Source organism: Triticum aestivum, chromosome 6B, assembly GCF_018294505.1.
Source record: "Triticum aestivum cultivar Chinese Spring chromosome 6B, IWGSC CS RefSeq v2.1, whole genome shotgun sequence".
NCBI classification, from domain to species: domain Eukaryota; kingdom Viridiplantae; phylum Streptophyta; class Magnoliopsida; order Poales; family Poaceae; genus Triticum; species Triticum aestivum.
Window position 1 is genome coordinate 85356254 of NC_057810.1, and position 12784 is coordinate 85369037.

The window sequence follows — 12784 nt, forward strand, 5'->3', positions numbered from 1 at the left end:
ATGTCTACATAGTTCTCCGTAGGGTCCGCACGCTTAAGGTTTCGATGATAGTTATATTATGAGTTTATGTGTTTTGATGTACCGAAGGTAGTTCGAAGTACCAGATGATATCGGGGACATGAGGAGGAGTCTCAAAATGGTCGAGACGTAAAGATCGATATATTGGACGACTATATTCGGACATCGGAAAGGTTCCGAGTGATTCGGGTATTTTTCGGAGTACCGGACAGTTACGAAAATTCGCCGAAGAGTATATGGGCCTTATTGGGCTTTAGGGGAAAGAGAGATGAGAGGCTGGGCGCCCCCCCCCCCCAAGGCCTAGTCCGAATTGGACTAGGGCGAGGGGCTGCACCCCCTCCTTCCTTCTCTTCTCTCTCCCCTTTCCTTGACTCCTACTCCTACTACTTGGAAGGAGGGGGCCATAGAGAGGGCCGACCCTCCCCCTCCTCCACTCCTTTATATACGGGGAGGGGGCACCCCTTGGAGACACAACAATTGATCCTTGGATCTCTTAGCCATGTGCGGTGCCCCCCTCCACCATAGTCCTCCTCGATAATATTGTAGCGGTGCTTAGGCGAAGCCCAGAACATCAAGATCGTCACCACACCGTCGTGCTGACGGAACTCTCCCTCGACACTCGGCTGGATCGGAGTTCGAGGGACATCATCGAGCTGAATGTGTGCTAGAACTCGGAGGTGCCGTAGTTTCGGTGCTTGATCGGTCGGGCCGTGAAGACGTACGACTACATCAACCACGTTGTTCTAACGCTTCCGCTTTCGGTCTACGAGGGTACGTGGACAACACTTTCCCCTCTTATTGCTATGCATCACCATGATCTTGCGTGTGCGTAGGAATTTTTTTGAAATTACTACGTTCCCCAACATGATTGTCTCCTCATGAGTACAAAAAGAACACTTCTTACTCCCTCGCTAGTTTCGCCGTGCGAGGTTGTCTTTGGTTAACACAACTCCCCTACGGAGATACCACATGAAGATTTTCACTTTTAGTGAAATTTTAGACTTCCAAATTTTCTTATTATTACACGTTGGTACCTCGGAATGCATGAGTGCACGGTACATAGAGTCTACTATGAAAGACCCTGATGTAGTAAGGTTCCAGCGAAACACATCCCGACCTTGTGTCAGGTTAATCGAATCTAGCCGGGATAAAAGATTATGCCATGACACAAGCCGGGGGCCAATCAAATCCGACCTGAACGAAATATTCGGCGGGGAAGAACCGAGCACATGCACAATAGTATTATCCTTATCGCGAGCGATGTTATATAAGGCTGGATATTGTTCTCTGAGACTGGCATTGCCTAGCCAGATGTCTTCCCAGAAACGAATCTCCGACCCGTCCTTTATCGCGAAAGACCCAAAGCGAAAGAGATGTTTCTTTGCCTCCATTAGGCCAGCCCAAAAGTGCGAGTCGCCAGGTTTCCAATATGCCCGGGATACCGCCTTTTGGCCTAGATACTTGTTGCGTAACATGGTTTGCCAAACACCATCCTCGGTAAGAAGTTTAAATAACTATTTACTGAGAAGGGCCTCATTCTTGACTTGCAGATCATGAATTCCAAGGCCACCTTGGTCTTTAGGCCTACAAACCATGCTCCATTTGGCCAACCTGTATTTTTTCTTTTCACCATCTCTTTGCCAAAAGAATCTGGATCTAAAGTAGTCCAGTCTTTGTAGGACACCTTTTGGGAGTTGGAAGAAAGAAAGCATATAGAGAACCATATTTGTGTGGACGGAGATAATCAAAACCAGCCGACCACCAACTGAGAGTAGTTTTTCTTTCCAACTGCTCAACCATTTCTCTAGACGCCCCTCCACATGCTTCCATTCTGCAATGGTGAGACGTCGATAATGAACCGATATTCCTAGATATTTAATCGGGAATTGGCCAAGTGCGCAACCAAACATGTTAGCATAATCGGCCGCCGCCTCAACGGTTTCTCCAAAGCAGAACAATTCACTTTTATGAAAGTTAATTTTGAGGCCCGATATTTGCTCAAACGCTGAAAGCAATAGCTTTAGATTTCGAGCTTTGTCTAGGTCATGTTCCATAAAAATAATCGTTTCATCGGCATATTGCAAAATAGAGAGGCCACCATCCACAAGGTGTGGCACTACTCCTGCAATCTGTCCATCCTGCTTGGCACGCTCAATCAGAATAGCCAGCATGTCAGCAACAATGTTAAATAACATTGCGGACATGGGGTCACCCTGTCGTAGTCCTTTTTTTTTTCTGAAAGTAATGACCTACATCATCATTGACTTTGATGGCCACACTACCTTCAGTTACAAAATTTTGGATCCACTTGCACCATTTATCGGAGAAACCTTTCATCCTTAGGGCCTGTTGGAGAAAAGACCACTTGACCTTGTCATAGGCTTTTTGAGAGTCAATTTTGAATACCACTCCACTCATGTTTTTTCGGTGCATCTCGTGGACGGTTTCATGAAGGATAACTACACCATCTAGTATATTTCTTCCTTGCATGAAGGCCATTTGAGATGACCGGACAACATGGTCAGCTATCGAGTTTAACCTATTCGTAGCTACTTTGGTGAAAATCTTGAAGCTGACATTAAGGAGGCATATGGGTCTGAACTGTTGGATCCGTTCGGCCTCCTTAATTTTCAGCAACAAAACAATCTCGCCAAAATTTAGCCTAAATAGGTCAAGTTGATCGGCATGAAGACACTTAAACAACTCTAGAAGGTCAGCCTTGATGATATCCCAAAAATTCTGATAAAATTCTGCGGGAAAACCATCAGGGCCTGGAGCTTTGTTGTGTTCCATTTGGAACACCGCCGCTCTCACCTCCTCTTCCGAGAAAGGTGTCGTGAGGATATTGTTCTCTTCCACCGTGACTTGTGAAATATCATCTATTCGGGCCTCGTCAAGGTGACATTCCCTTCATCTGGCGCCCCGAAAAGAGATTTGTAGTAGTTGGTGATATACTTTTTAAGCTCCTCCTGACCTTCGATCCGCCCCTCATCCTGTTGGAGACTATGAATACATTTCTTCCTATGTCGACCATTGGCGACCAATTGGAAGTATTTTGTATTACTATCTCCCATTAGGATGAAGTCAGCTTTGGACTTCTGGTAGTATTTGATCTCCTCTTCACGCAATAGACCGGCAACCTTCTCATTAGATTGATTTTTTCAATTCAATCTCTTATTGAGATAAGGTACGTGTCTCTGCAATTTTGTCGAGGTCGTCAATGATGGTACAGAGGCGCTGCTTTTCTTTTTTGTCAGCCCATCCAGAGATGTGTTGCCTCATAGCCCTTATTTTATAATTTCATCTCTGAATCGGTGTACGACCAACGACGGGCCTGTCCCAAATACTCTTTATTATGTCTACAAAACCATCCCGATGCAATCATGCCAATTCAAATTTGAAAGGGCGACGGGCAGAATGACTCGTAGAATTAGAATTAAGAATGATTGGTGCATGATCCGATAATGCCTCGATTCGCTCTAGGGCTCACACGGTTACCACAGGAAATTTAAGCTCCCATTCGGTATCCATGAGTACCCTATCGAGCTTCTCATACATCGGCACATAACGGTCATTAGCCCAAGTGAACTGCCGCCCCGACATACGGCCCCCCCGAAGATCCAAACTGTCAATCACAACATTGAAAAGGAAAGGCCAATGAGTGTCGAAGCGGTCATTATTTTTTTCCTCCTGGTACCTAAGGATATTAAAATCCCCTCCAATAAGCATTGGGTACGGGTTATTCTTAGCCAGGTTCACTAGTTCACGGAGGAAAGCTGATTTATGCCTTGATAGCCCCCAGGACCTAAAAATTGCCGGGTGAGCGCCTGAAAGAGCGCCGGCCTATGCGCTGGGGGGGCCGAACGAGTGGAGATGCTCTTACTCTGAACGCAGCTAAGGTGAAAAATCCTGTGGAACTATACCCTCCAAAGTTTCCTCTGAAGTTCCTATCAGCCGAACAGACCCTTAGCTATTCGTTGTTGGAAAGAATCTACAAACGTCGATCACTAGCCCATCTTGGTTTGTGCTACCAAAGTTTTTGGAATTTCGGCTGCAAATACTATGTGCGAGGGGTGCATCCTGGAACTCAGTTTTTCAATGCAAAAAAGGCTTGATGCATTCGGTCTACAACTGTGTTAATATAGAAGAAACAACATCCAATGCATGTTACTTTTCTGTCTATGTATGGGATTGTCTGTCATTCTACTATAGTAATGTTAATTAATTTTTCAGAATCATATAAGAGCAACTCCAACACGCCGACCCAAATGAACGACACTTTTGTCCGTTTTTTGTTCATTTGTGTAGGCCGCCCACTCAATATTCGTTCAGTTTTATTTTGGGTTGGCCGTGTGCCCAATGCAAGAGGCCCATTTTATGTCCGCCTATAAATTTAAAAGCTCTGAAGCCCTAGATCATTGCCAACAGCCATGCCGCCGCCCAAAGTTCATCCAGCATACAATGTCAGCCTCAAAAAGACCATCACACAGCTCTGCTGGCGCTAGCCAGCGGCCGACACACATGCCAGCACACAAAAAGGTCGAGAGTTCGACCACGCCATCTCGGCCATGGTGATGTCAGCACACTTGCCGGCATGCAAAAAAGGATGGCGCATGCTGCCATAGATCACTAGTCGTCGAACTTGAACATGTCAGCATGCATCTTCTCGAACCGTGGCCTCTTCCTCGGCGACACAATGTTGAGGTCCACATTCATGATCTCCACCCACATCATCATGCTAGCGAGAGCAACTTCTTTCGCCTTGGTCTTGGCATTGGTGGCCTCAATCTCTAGCATCTTTGCCCTGCTTCTCCGCCTCCATCTCAAGCATCCTTTTTTGCTTCTCCGCATCCATCTCAAGCCTCCTCCTTTGGATCTTCATGAAGGTGTTCATTTTCTCTTCCTTGTCTTGCCGACGTTTTTTTCTCCTTCCTTGAGTCCTTCTTGGTCATCATGCCCTCCATGGTTGCGATCAAGGCGATGGACGCTGCATCCCGTTTGTCCTCCTTCTTGGAGTTGGCATTCCCCTGCGGTCGTGGCTTCTCACCCTTCCCAACCTCCTCCACGACTTGCTTGCCCTCACGTGCCATGAGGGCGGTTTATTGCGCCTTGAAATTCTCCTCCCTGTTGATGACCCTCCAACAACGGGAGAGGTTAAATGACTTGCCGTCATGTTCGACCTTGAAAGCCTCCTAAGCTTGGAACGCCTACAAATGGATAGCATGCAAGCATATGGGCAAATGGGTATGCAAATGGGCATGCAAGCATAAAGGAATGAAAACCAAGAGGGTCGCATGCATACCATGTTTTCCATGCCGATGCCGCTCATAAGGCGTGCCTTGATGCTCTCAACAAAACTTGGTGCACTCTTGCGGGTAGACGTGGATGCCGGAGATCGGGTGCGTCGCCGACGCGCGCGGCGACTCCAGCAGCACCATCAGAGGAAATGCGGACGAGCCGGTGCTGGCCACGACCACGACAGCGTTGACGAGCCCGTGTTGTCCAGGGTTTAACCCTAGGTAGTACATGGCCTCCCTCGTTGCCGCCGCGACACGGGCGTTGGTGTCCTCCTGCTGTGCGGCGACGACGAGGGCGGCGGCGGCCGCTGCTTCGTCCCTTGCATCCGCGTGCCTATGACCCTTTCTCTTGGCCAACTGCACGGCCCGCTTCTCCGGCGCGAGGTTCTTCTTGGGAGGCACGGCGGTCTTGCGAGGGGCGAGGCACTTGCCTTTGCCGGAAGGGGCGGAGGCGAGGCCAGCGGCCGCATCAAGAGCGTCGTCCGTGGCGAGTGGCCGGGAACGCGCTGACGGGAGGGTTTTTGGGAAAGTGGAGGGAATGGTGGATGTTTTGCCACTGACTGGCGGGCAGGGGGGAGTAGTTGTCGCGCTCGCGCGCGTCCGTCTCGTGTCTGCGCCGACACAGATCAGGCTAAAAAATGGGTCGCGGATGGGTCGGCAAGCGGACGCGCGCCCGTTTGGATCGACGCGTTGGGCCGACTTTTATGTCAGCCGCGACCCAAACGGGCGCGCGCGGACGAAATGGATCGGCGCGTTGGAGTTGCTCTAACTCTTGTTGGAGCCCAAGATAAAGGTGACGACTTATTGATATTGAACTATAAACCCAGAAAAAGGATATATTTTTTTTTGCGGGGTCCAAAAAAAGGATATTGAGATACAAGAATATACGCGCCCTAAATGGGCAGTTAACTAGTACTACCTCCGTCCTGTAATGAGCGTAATTCCAACTTTGTTGGAGGGTTAAAGTATCTTAAAGTTTGACCGAGTTTGTGTAAAAATATGTCAATGCTTGTGAAACCAAATAGATATACGAAAATATATGTTATCATCATGAATCTAATGCTACTAATTTGATAGCATACATGTTGGTTTATTATTGTGTAAATACGATCAAACATAAAAAATTGACCTTCCAATATAGTTGAAAATACACTCTTTTAAGGACGGAGGGAGTATATATGTAGTACCCTCCAATTCATATTAATTGTTGCAGCTTTAGTATAACTTTGTATTAAAGTTGTATTAAGGATGTGACAATTAATATGGATTGGAGAGAATATTATATATTATTATAAAAGATATTAGTGATTTTTTAGGCTAAAAGAAATTAGTGATGATTTCAACCCTCCGTCGTGTGTTCGTGTGTGGGCTTCAATCTTTGTGGTGAAAGGAATTGAATGTGACTTTGGGCCTCCAGTCATGGTCTCATGGGCCCTGAGCAGCAGCGCCGCGTGATATCCGCGTCGTCTCTTGAGCCGAGCGTGGCTTTGGACCTGCGCTGGACTCACTGCACACCACCCCGCACCGCACGACCTGCGTGAGCAAGGAGGGCGAGATGGCGACGGCCAGCCTCCCCGGCTCGTCCGAGGCGGCGGCGGCGCTCGAGAACGACGACCTGGTCTCCGAGATCCTCCTCCGCCTACCCCCGCAGCCGTCCTCCCTCCCGCGCGCCTCCCGCGTCTGCAGCCGCTGGCGCCGCCTCCTCTCCGACCCCGCCTTCCGCCGCCGCTTCCGCATTCACCACCGCCGCGGCACCCCTCCGCTCCTCGGCCTCTTCGGCACGAGCCGGGGCGTCGTCACTTTCCAGCCAGCCCTGGACTTCCCCGACCGCCTCCCCAGCGGCCACTTCTCCCTCGTGCTCAACGACCCCTTCACGACCCTCGGATGGCGCCACGGCCTCGCGCTCTTCTACCTCCCGGACTCGCTCCAGGTCCTCGTCTGGAACCCCCTCGCCGGCGCCCAGCACCGCGTCGACATTCCCGAGGGGTTCGTGTTCGACCCGTCGGATGACCCGGTCAACGGGGCGGTGCTTCGCGCCGCCGGAGACGTCGACCACTTCCAGGTAGTCCTGGTGACCAGCGACGGGAAACGACCATCACTTGCCTGCGTTTACTCGTCGGAGACTGGGTTATGGGGTGATTTCATCTCCGCGCCGCTTCAATCCGGGACTATGGTCCATTGGGGCGAGCCCTCTGTGCTGGCCAGGGGTTGCATTTACTGGTTGATTTCGGTGACGAGTATCCTCGAGTTTGATTTGGATAGCCAGACCCTAGCTGTGATATTGGTGCCAGCGGGCATGCGTACCGGCAGGATTTACCAGTCCACGGTTATGCGAGCAGAGGGTGGTGGGATGGGTTACCTCAACGTGGCAGACTTCACTGCCGAATTATGGAGGAGGGAGACAGACTGTGATGGTTCATGGATGCTTGGAGGAACTGTTGAATTGGACAAGTTACTTCCCCCAGGTTCAGACAACGAAGCCCTGCGTATGTTAGGTTATGCTGAGGAAAACAATGAGGTGTTCTTCTGGACAGTTGTTGGTGTCTTCATGTTCAACCTTCAGTCACTGCAGCTCACGAGACTTTCTGAGATCGACATCTCTGGTTATGGTTATCATCCATTCGAAACCGTCTATACTCCAGGTACTAGCATGCCTTTTCACTGTGGTTATAACAAAGTTGAGTTATTCCTTTCATAATTGGCTGATTAAATGTTGTTGATTTCCTTTTGTGTTAATCTGGCCATTTTAGGTAGCAGTAATATCACTTGTTTCTTTTGCTGCTTCATGACCTCTTCAACATACTAGTATACATGGACGTGCAAATGCACGCATTGACTTTCCTCGTCCCACCGATTGGTGCATTGCACAACAACCAGCTCAAAACTCCGTCTCAAATCCCTCTGCGATGACGCGATTAGTACGAGCGCTACCGATGCTTATGGACCATCTGCCAAGGCGGCTGAGACAGCCAGCTACGCGCACGGATGGCCGACAACAGCAGCAAGCATGTGGATTTCTCCAGCATTAACATCTGTGGATGGTTCCAGAGAACAACAGTAGCTTCGCTGGTACTGTAGGTAGAACTGTAGGAGCGAATCCTAGCATTTCCAACCATTGGATGGACTCTATCAATGGTTCAGGTTGCTTCCTAGTCATGAGATTCAAAATTTCAAAACTGGTACACTATGTAGTAGTATAGATATCTTCCCTATCTACAAATGTTGTTTCTAATATTGTTGTTTTTCAATCGAAATTTGAACTATCTGCTTCAAGTCAGAGTTATGCAAGGAAGAACAAAAACGATATGAACTTAGGCATACCGTAAGAGGGAATTACTCGGCGGCTATGAAGCTGTGAAATTATCAAACGGACAATCTATTTTGTTGATGTCGTGGATTGAACCCACATCCATTAAACATGATGCATTGATGATATGAAATGACATACAATTAATACCAAGATTGCCTAATTCTTTGTATAATAACTGAACTGAATTACATAGTTGCCTGCCTGCTGAAACATGCAAGAGATGTATAATGGTAGTGTTAGCGGATAGCTGCAGTGCAGTTTTTTCTTTTCAAGATGAGATGCATAGCAGTTTAAAGTTTAGACAACTGCTATATATGAATAACTAGCTTCAACAAACTAAAATGTCAAATAGGTAGCTCAACTGGTACTTGGAAGATTAAAAGCTAGCTATATTTCTTCTGTTCGATATTGTTGTCTCTGGTGATGTTGCTAATAATATTAAATTGTTAATAATGACTTGGTTTTTAATTTATGAAATTATTGCTCATTTTGTCACTTGTAGAAGAGTCCTGTTGCATGTGACAGGTCTATCTGTACCAGGGAAAGTTAATAAATAAAGTTCAGTTCATCTTTTCAGCATATTCTTTTGAAAAATAATCTACATCTAAATTTTCATGATCACTTCTGTTGGTACGAATTATTTTGTGTTGTTCGGTATGGAGTGGAATGAGAATAAGGTAATCTGGACAACTTCCCTTCTTTTGTGATCAGATAACAGTCCAAGTCTGCATGTGCTTCACTTCTATGATATAATGAGTATCTATTGTTTTGAGAATAGTCTTTGAATTTGACAGCAGGTGTGGTTCTGTTTATCAATTCATTTTTTATCAAAACTATTTTGTTTCTCAAATTACAGCTGCGAGTTGATCCAAGTATCTTGTTTGTGCATCCTCGTATCTACTTGGCCTTTTGTTTTTGTAATGCCACTGGTCGTTTGACTTCTTATGCATGTATAACAGGCATTGGTGGTGGACAAGAGGGACCTGAAGCAGTGGTGGTGGTTAAGAGGCGCTCGTGGTGGAAACGATGGGGACAACACATAAGAGGATTATTCAGTTGCGCTCGTGGTGGAAACGATGGAGACAACACATAAGAGGATTATTCTGTCAGATATGCTATTGTGATGTATTGGTCGAGGCTCGAGCAAGGTAAGCTTAACCTCTGCATGGAAGTTGAGGCATCTGAACTGTTATTTTAAAAAAAATGTCTCGCTTTAATTTTTATTACCATTTCTCAAGTACCAAATTTCAAGAGAGTACTCTATGATTCTCTCTACAACCCTTTACTCAAATATTGCCCACCTAGCAGCCTCCCATCATGCTTCCATGAATCGCTGTCTCCTGGATGTTTTCTCCAGGTTCTACTTCATTGTCTTCTCATAGATGATGTGTCTGCCATGTTAAGTTGTGGCAGAATGAAATTCTTCCTCTTTCCCGTGCCTAGTAAAAAACTTGGATACTCTTTCTTCATTGGTGGTTCGTGTAAGTGGGTGCTGGTAGATTGTCCAGTTGCGCTCGATTTGAGTGACAATTAGGATGTGAGTGAGCGTTACCTGGTTACCAGAGTGAAATCGCCTAGTATAACGAGTATCTTCATGTTCCCTTGGTACAAATTTCTGAATGGATCAACTGAAATTTCTTTTGTGATAAATAAAAGTTTGATGAACCATATGTTTGCATCCTTATCATCTTCTTTCATACATTCATACTTCCTCTAGGTTTTTAATTATATTATAAATACATCTGTATAGGCAATAAATGTTCTTGAAAAAAAATGCCTAATGTGCTATATGTGCAGCTTGAGTGAAGATCTAAAAAGATCAGTTGCCATATCTGCTAGCAAGTACAACAAAGGAAATTCGGCATTGCCTACTAGCATTATTATTCATTTATCCCCTGAATTGGCTTGGTGTTTGTAAATTTAGTATAACTGAGTCTAGCTAAATAAATCTTGAGTAGAGAAACGCCTAATAAGCTATATCTACATGACTTTGAACAACACTGAAACTAGAACAGCTGATAGATCAGTAAGCCTTTTTTCCCACTGGCATTAGTGAACATCTGTGGATGAACAATGTCGAGGCGTCGAGCATGATTGGTTGGTAGCCAATAATTTGCTGGCCAACATTTTCGCATGCCAAAATATTGCAACACCCAAGATTTGCCTGTTTTTGGCAAATTTTGTGAGATGGTCAAAGTAAGTTGGTGACCAGCCAATTGGTAGCCAAATTTTTGTCTTGCCAAAATGTTGGCTGGCCAATTTTTGGTAATCAACCAATCATGCTCTAGGACAATCAAATTTTGATTGTGCCCTTGGTTGGCCTATGCTTGCATTGATTATGTTATGTTATAATTGGTTAGTGTTTTCTCTCTCCTTTTTTGCTATAGTTCGATTAGCATGATTAGTAGCTGATTCAAGTTGTACTGTTTTCACGTCACACTCCTTCTAGTTGTATATACCCACAAAGCTGTTTGATGTATACAAGTATTTCGGCTCCCCCTCTGTTCTCTGTGTTTAGGTGTTATACCCACAAAGCCGGTAGCATATGCTTGGTTACCTCCTTGTTCTCTGAATTACTTGCTGCCAGTTTGTTGGCGTTGGAAGTGAAAACCTTAGTTTTATACGGAGTATTTTATACAGTATGAGAGCTTATGTAGTTGTATCTCAGAAATATTTTGTGTGGATGATTTTCACATATGTAATCATGCCTCGGCTACATATATGGTTCTAATCATCTTTCACCTTACCACGCCTTTTCAGGTCGGCGGCATGATGCTTCGTGTGCGATAACCACTTCGTATCTGGTGAAATCTCATTTGGTTGCGTTACTACATAAATATGGTTGCCAGACATATTGCTGTGCCTATGGAAGTGACGATAGACGTATTACACGAACATGTGTGTTCCTATGACACTGCTCGTCAGGTTTTTCCTATGTACTGTATCTCGAGGATTGGCTGAATTGCCAATGTGTATGCGGATATCTGCGGACGGTAGAGGGAATATATCGTGATGTCTTTTCGGGTGGGGAATATAGTGATTAGTACTGGTAAGCAATTGCTTTGCCCATGGTTTTACCTGTCCCGCATGATGAATGCGCGGCAGCACAACTTCGCGCTCCCTGCGTCGATTGCGTGAACCAGGCCAGGAGATTTTGGCTTCAGGTTTCTGCTTATGTTCCATGATATCCCCGCTTGTCCCATTTGTGCTTGTCTGTGCGTGTGTGTTTGTGTTGAATCTAGAATCTGATTCCGAGCTCAGTATCTAGAATCACAGTGGTTCTGATGTGTGAATTGCATCAGTAGTCTGACCTAGGAGCTGTGAAGAAGTTCCTGTATGTTGAATTGCAATTTGCACCTGCCTTAAATAAAATGTCTCGCTCCTCCCTCTCAAAGCAACACGTCAGGGATAGGTGTATCGAAGCATGTAAATATTAGCATGGATTGCGTCTACACATCGATGACTGCCTTTGCTTTAGGATGTTAAAAAATAGGTACCTTTCAAAATTAAAATTGAGTGGTAAGATTATAATTAGCTCCATTATCGGCAACAAACTAGAGCTGCAAGTAAGGACCAACGGAAGAAAACTGAGGAGAGGAGACACCCGGAACCGGCAGCTCCCCCGCCCCAGCCCGAGCCGAGTGCTGAAGATGCTGTGGAAGAGGAGAGGGTCTCCATCCGGGGACCCGCCGTCACGACGCCGAGCTGCAGCCCGGACTCAGAGACGCCGTCTGGCAGCACCGGCGACGCTGGAGCATCCTCCACCGTGTCCAGCTCGGAACCCCGGCGCTGGACAGGCGTCATCAGCAGTTTCAGCTTCAGCTTCAGCTCCAACTCCTCAGGCGGCATCACGGCAGCCTCGCCGTCACTCCAGTCATGGATGGCCGGCATCCTGCAGAGGCCCGCCGCATGACATTGTAAAGGTTAAATATTGATGTCACTAATGCAGGGGCGGCCAAAGCTTTGGTTCTCCGAAATGGCTTAGTGTTGGCGGATTATATGGGCTGCACTGCAGCAAGGTTGAGGTTGAGTCCGACTGTCAACCAGTATTAATTGAATCGATCTCACTACTTTGGTGCCGACGCTGCGGTTGATGCTGAATGTCTACAACTAGCGGTGAATTTTCGCAAATAATCTTCCTTCGATATGTAATCGTAGC

The 12784-nt window shown here is 46.5% G+C and overlaps 1 protein-coding gene across 1 annotated transcript; it reads left to right on the forward strand.

The window, feature by feature from the left end:
- The first annotated feature begins 6819 nt into the window (after positions 1-6819).
- On the forward strand, positions 6820-11644 carry LOC123133585 (uncharacterized). The gene is made up of 3 exons (XM_044553050.1): positions 6820-7957; positions 9585-9773; positions 11386-11644. The coding sequence occupies exons 1-2, from the start codon at positions 6871-6873 to the stop codon at positions 9716-9718; spliced, it is 1221 nt and encodes a 406-aa protein (XP_044408985.1). The 5' UTR covers positions 6820-6870; the 3' UTR covers positions 9719-9773; positions 11386-11644.
- Positions 11645-12784: the final 1140 nt, after the last annotated feature.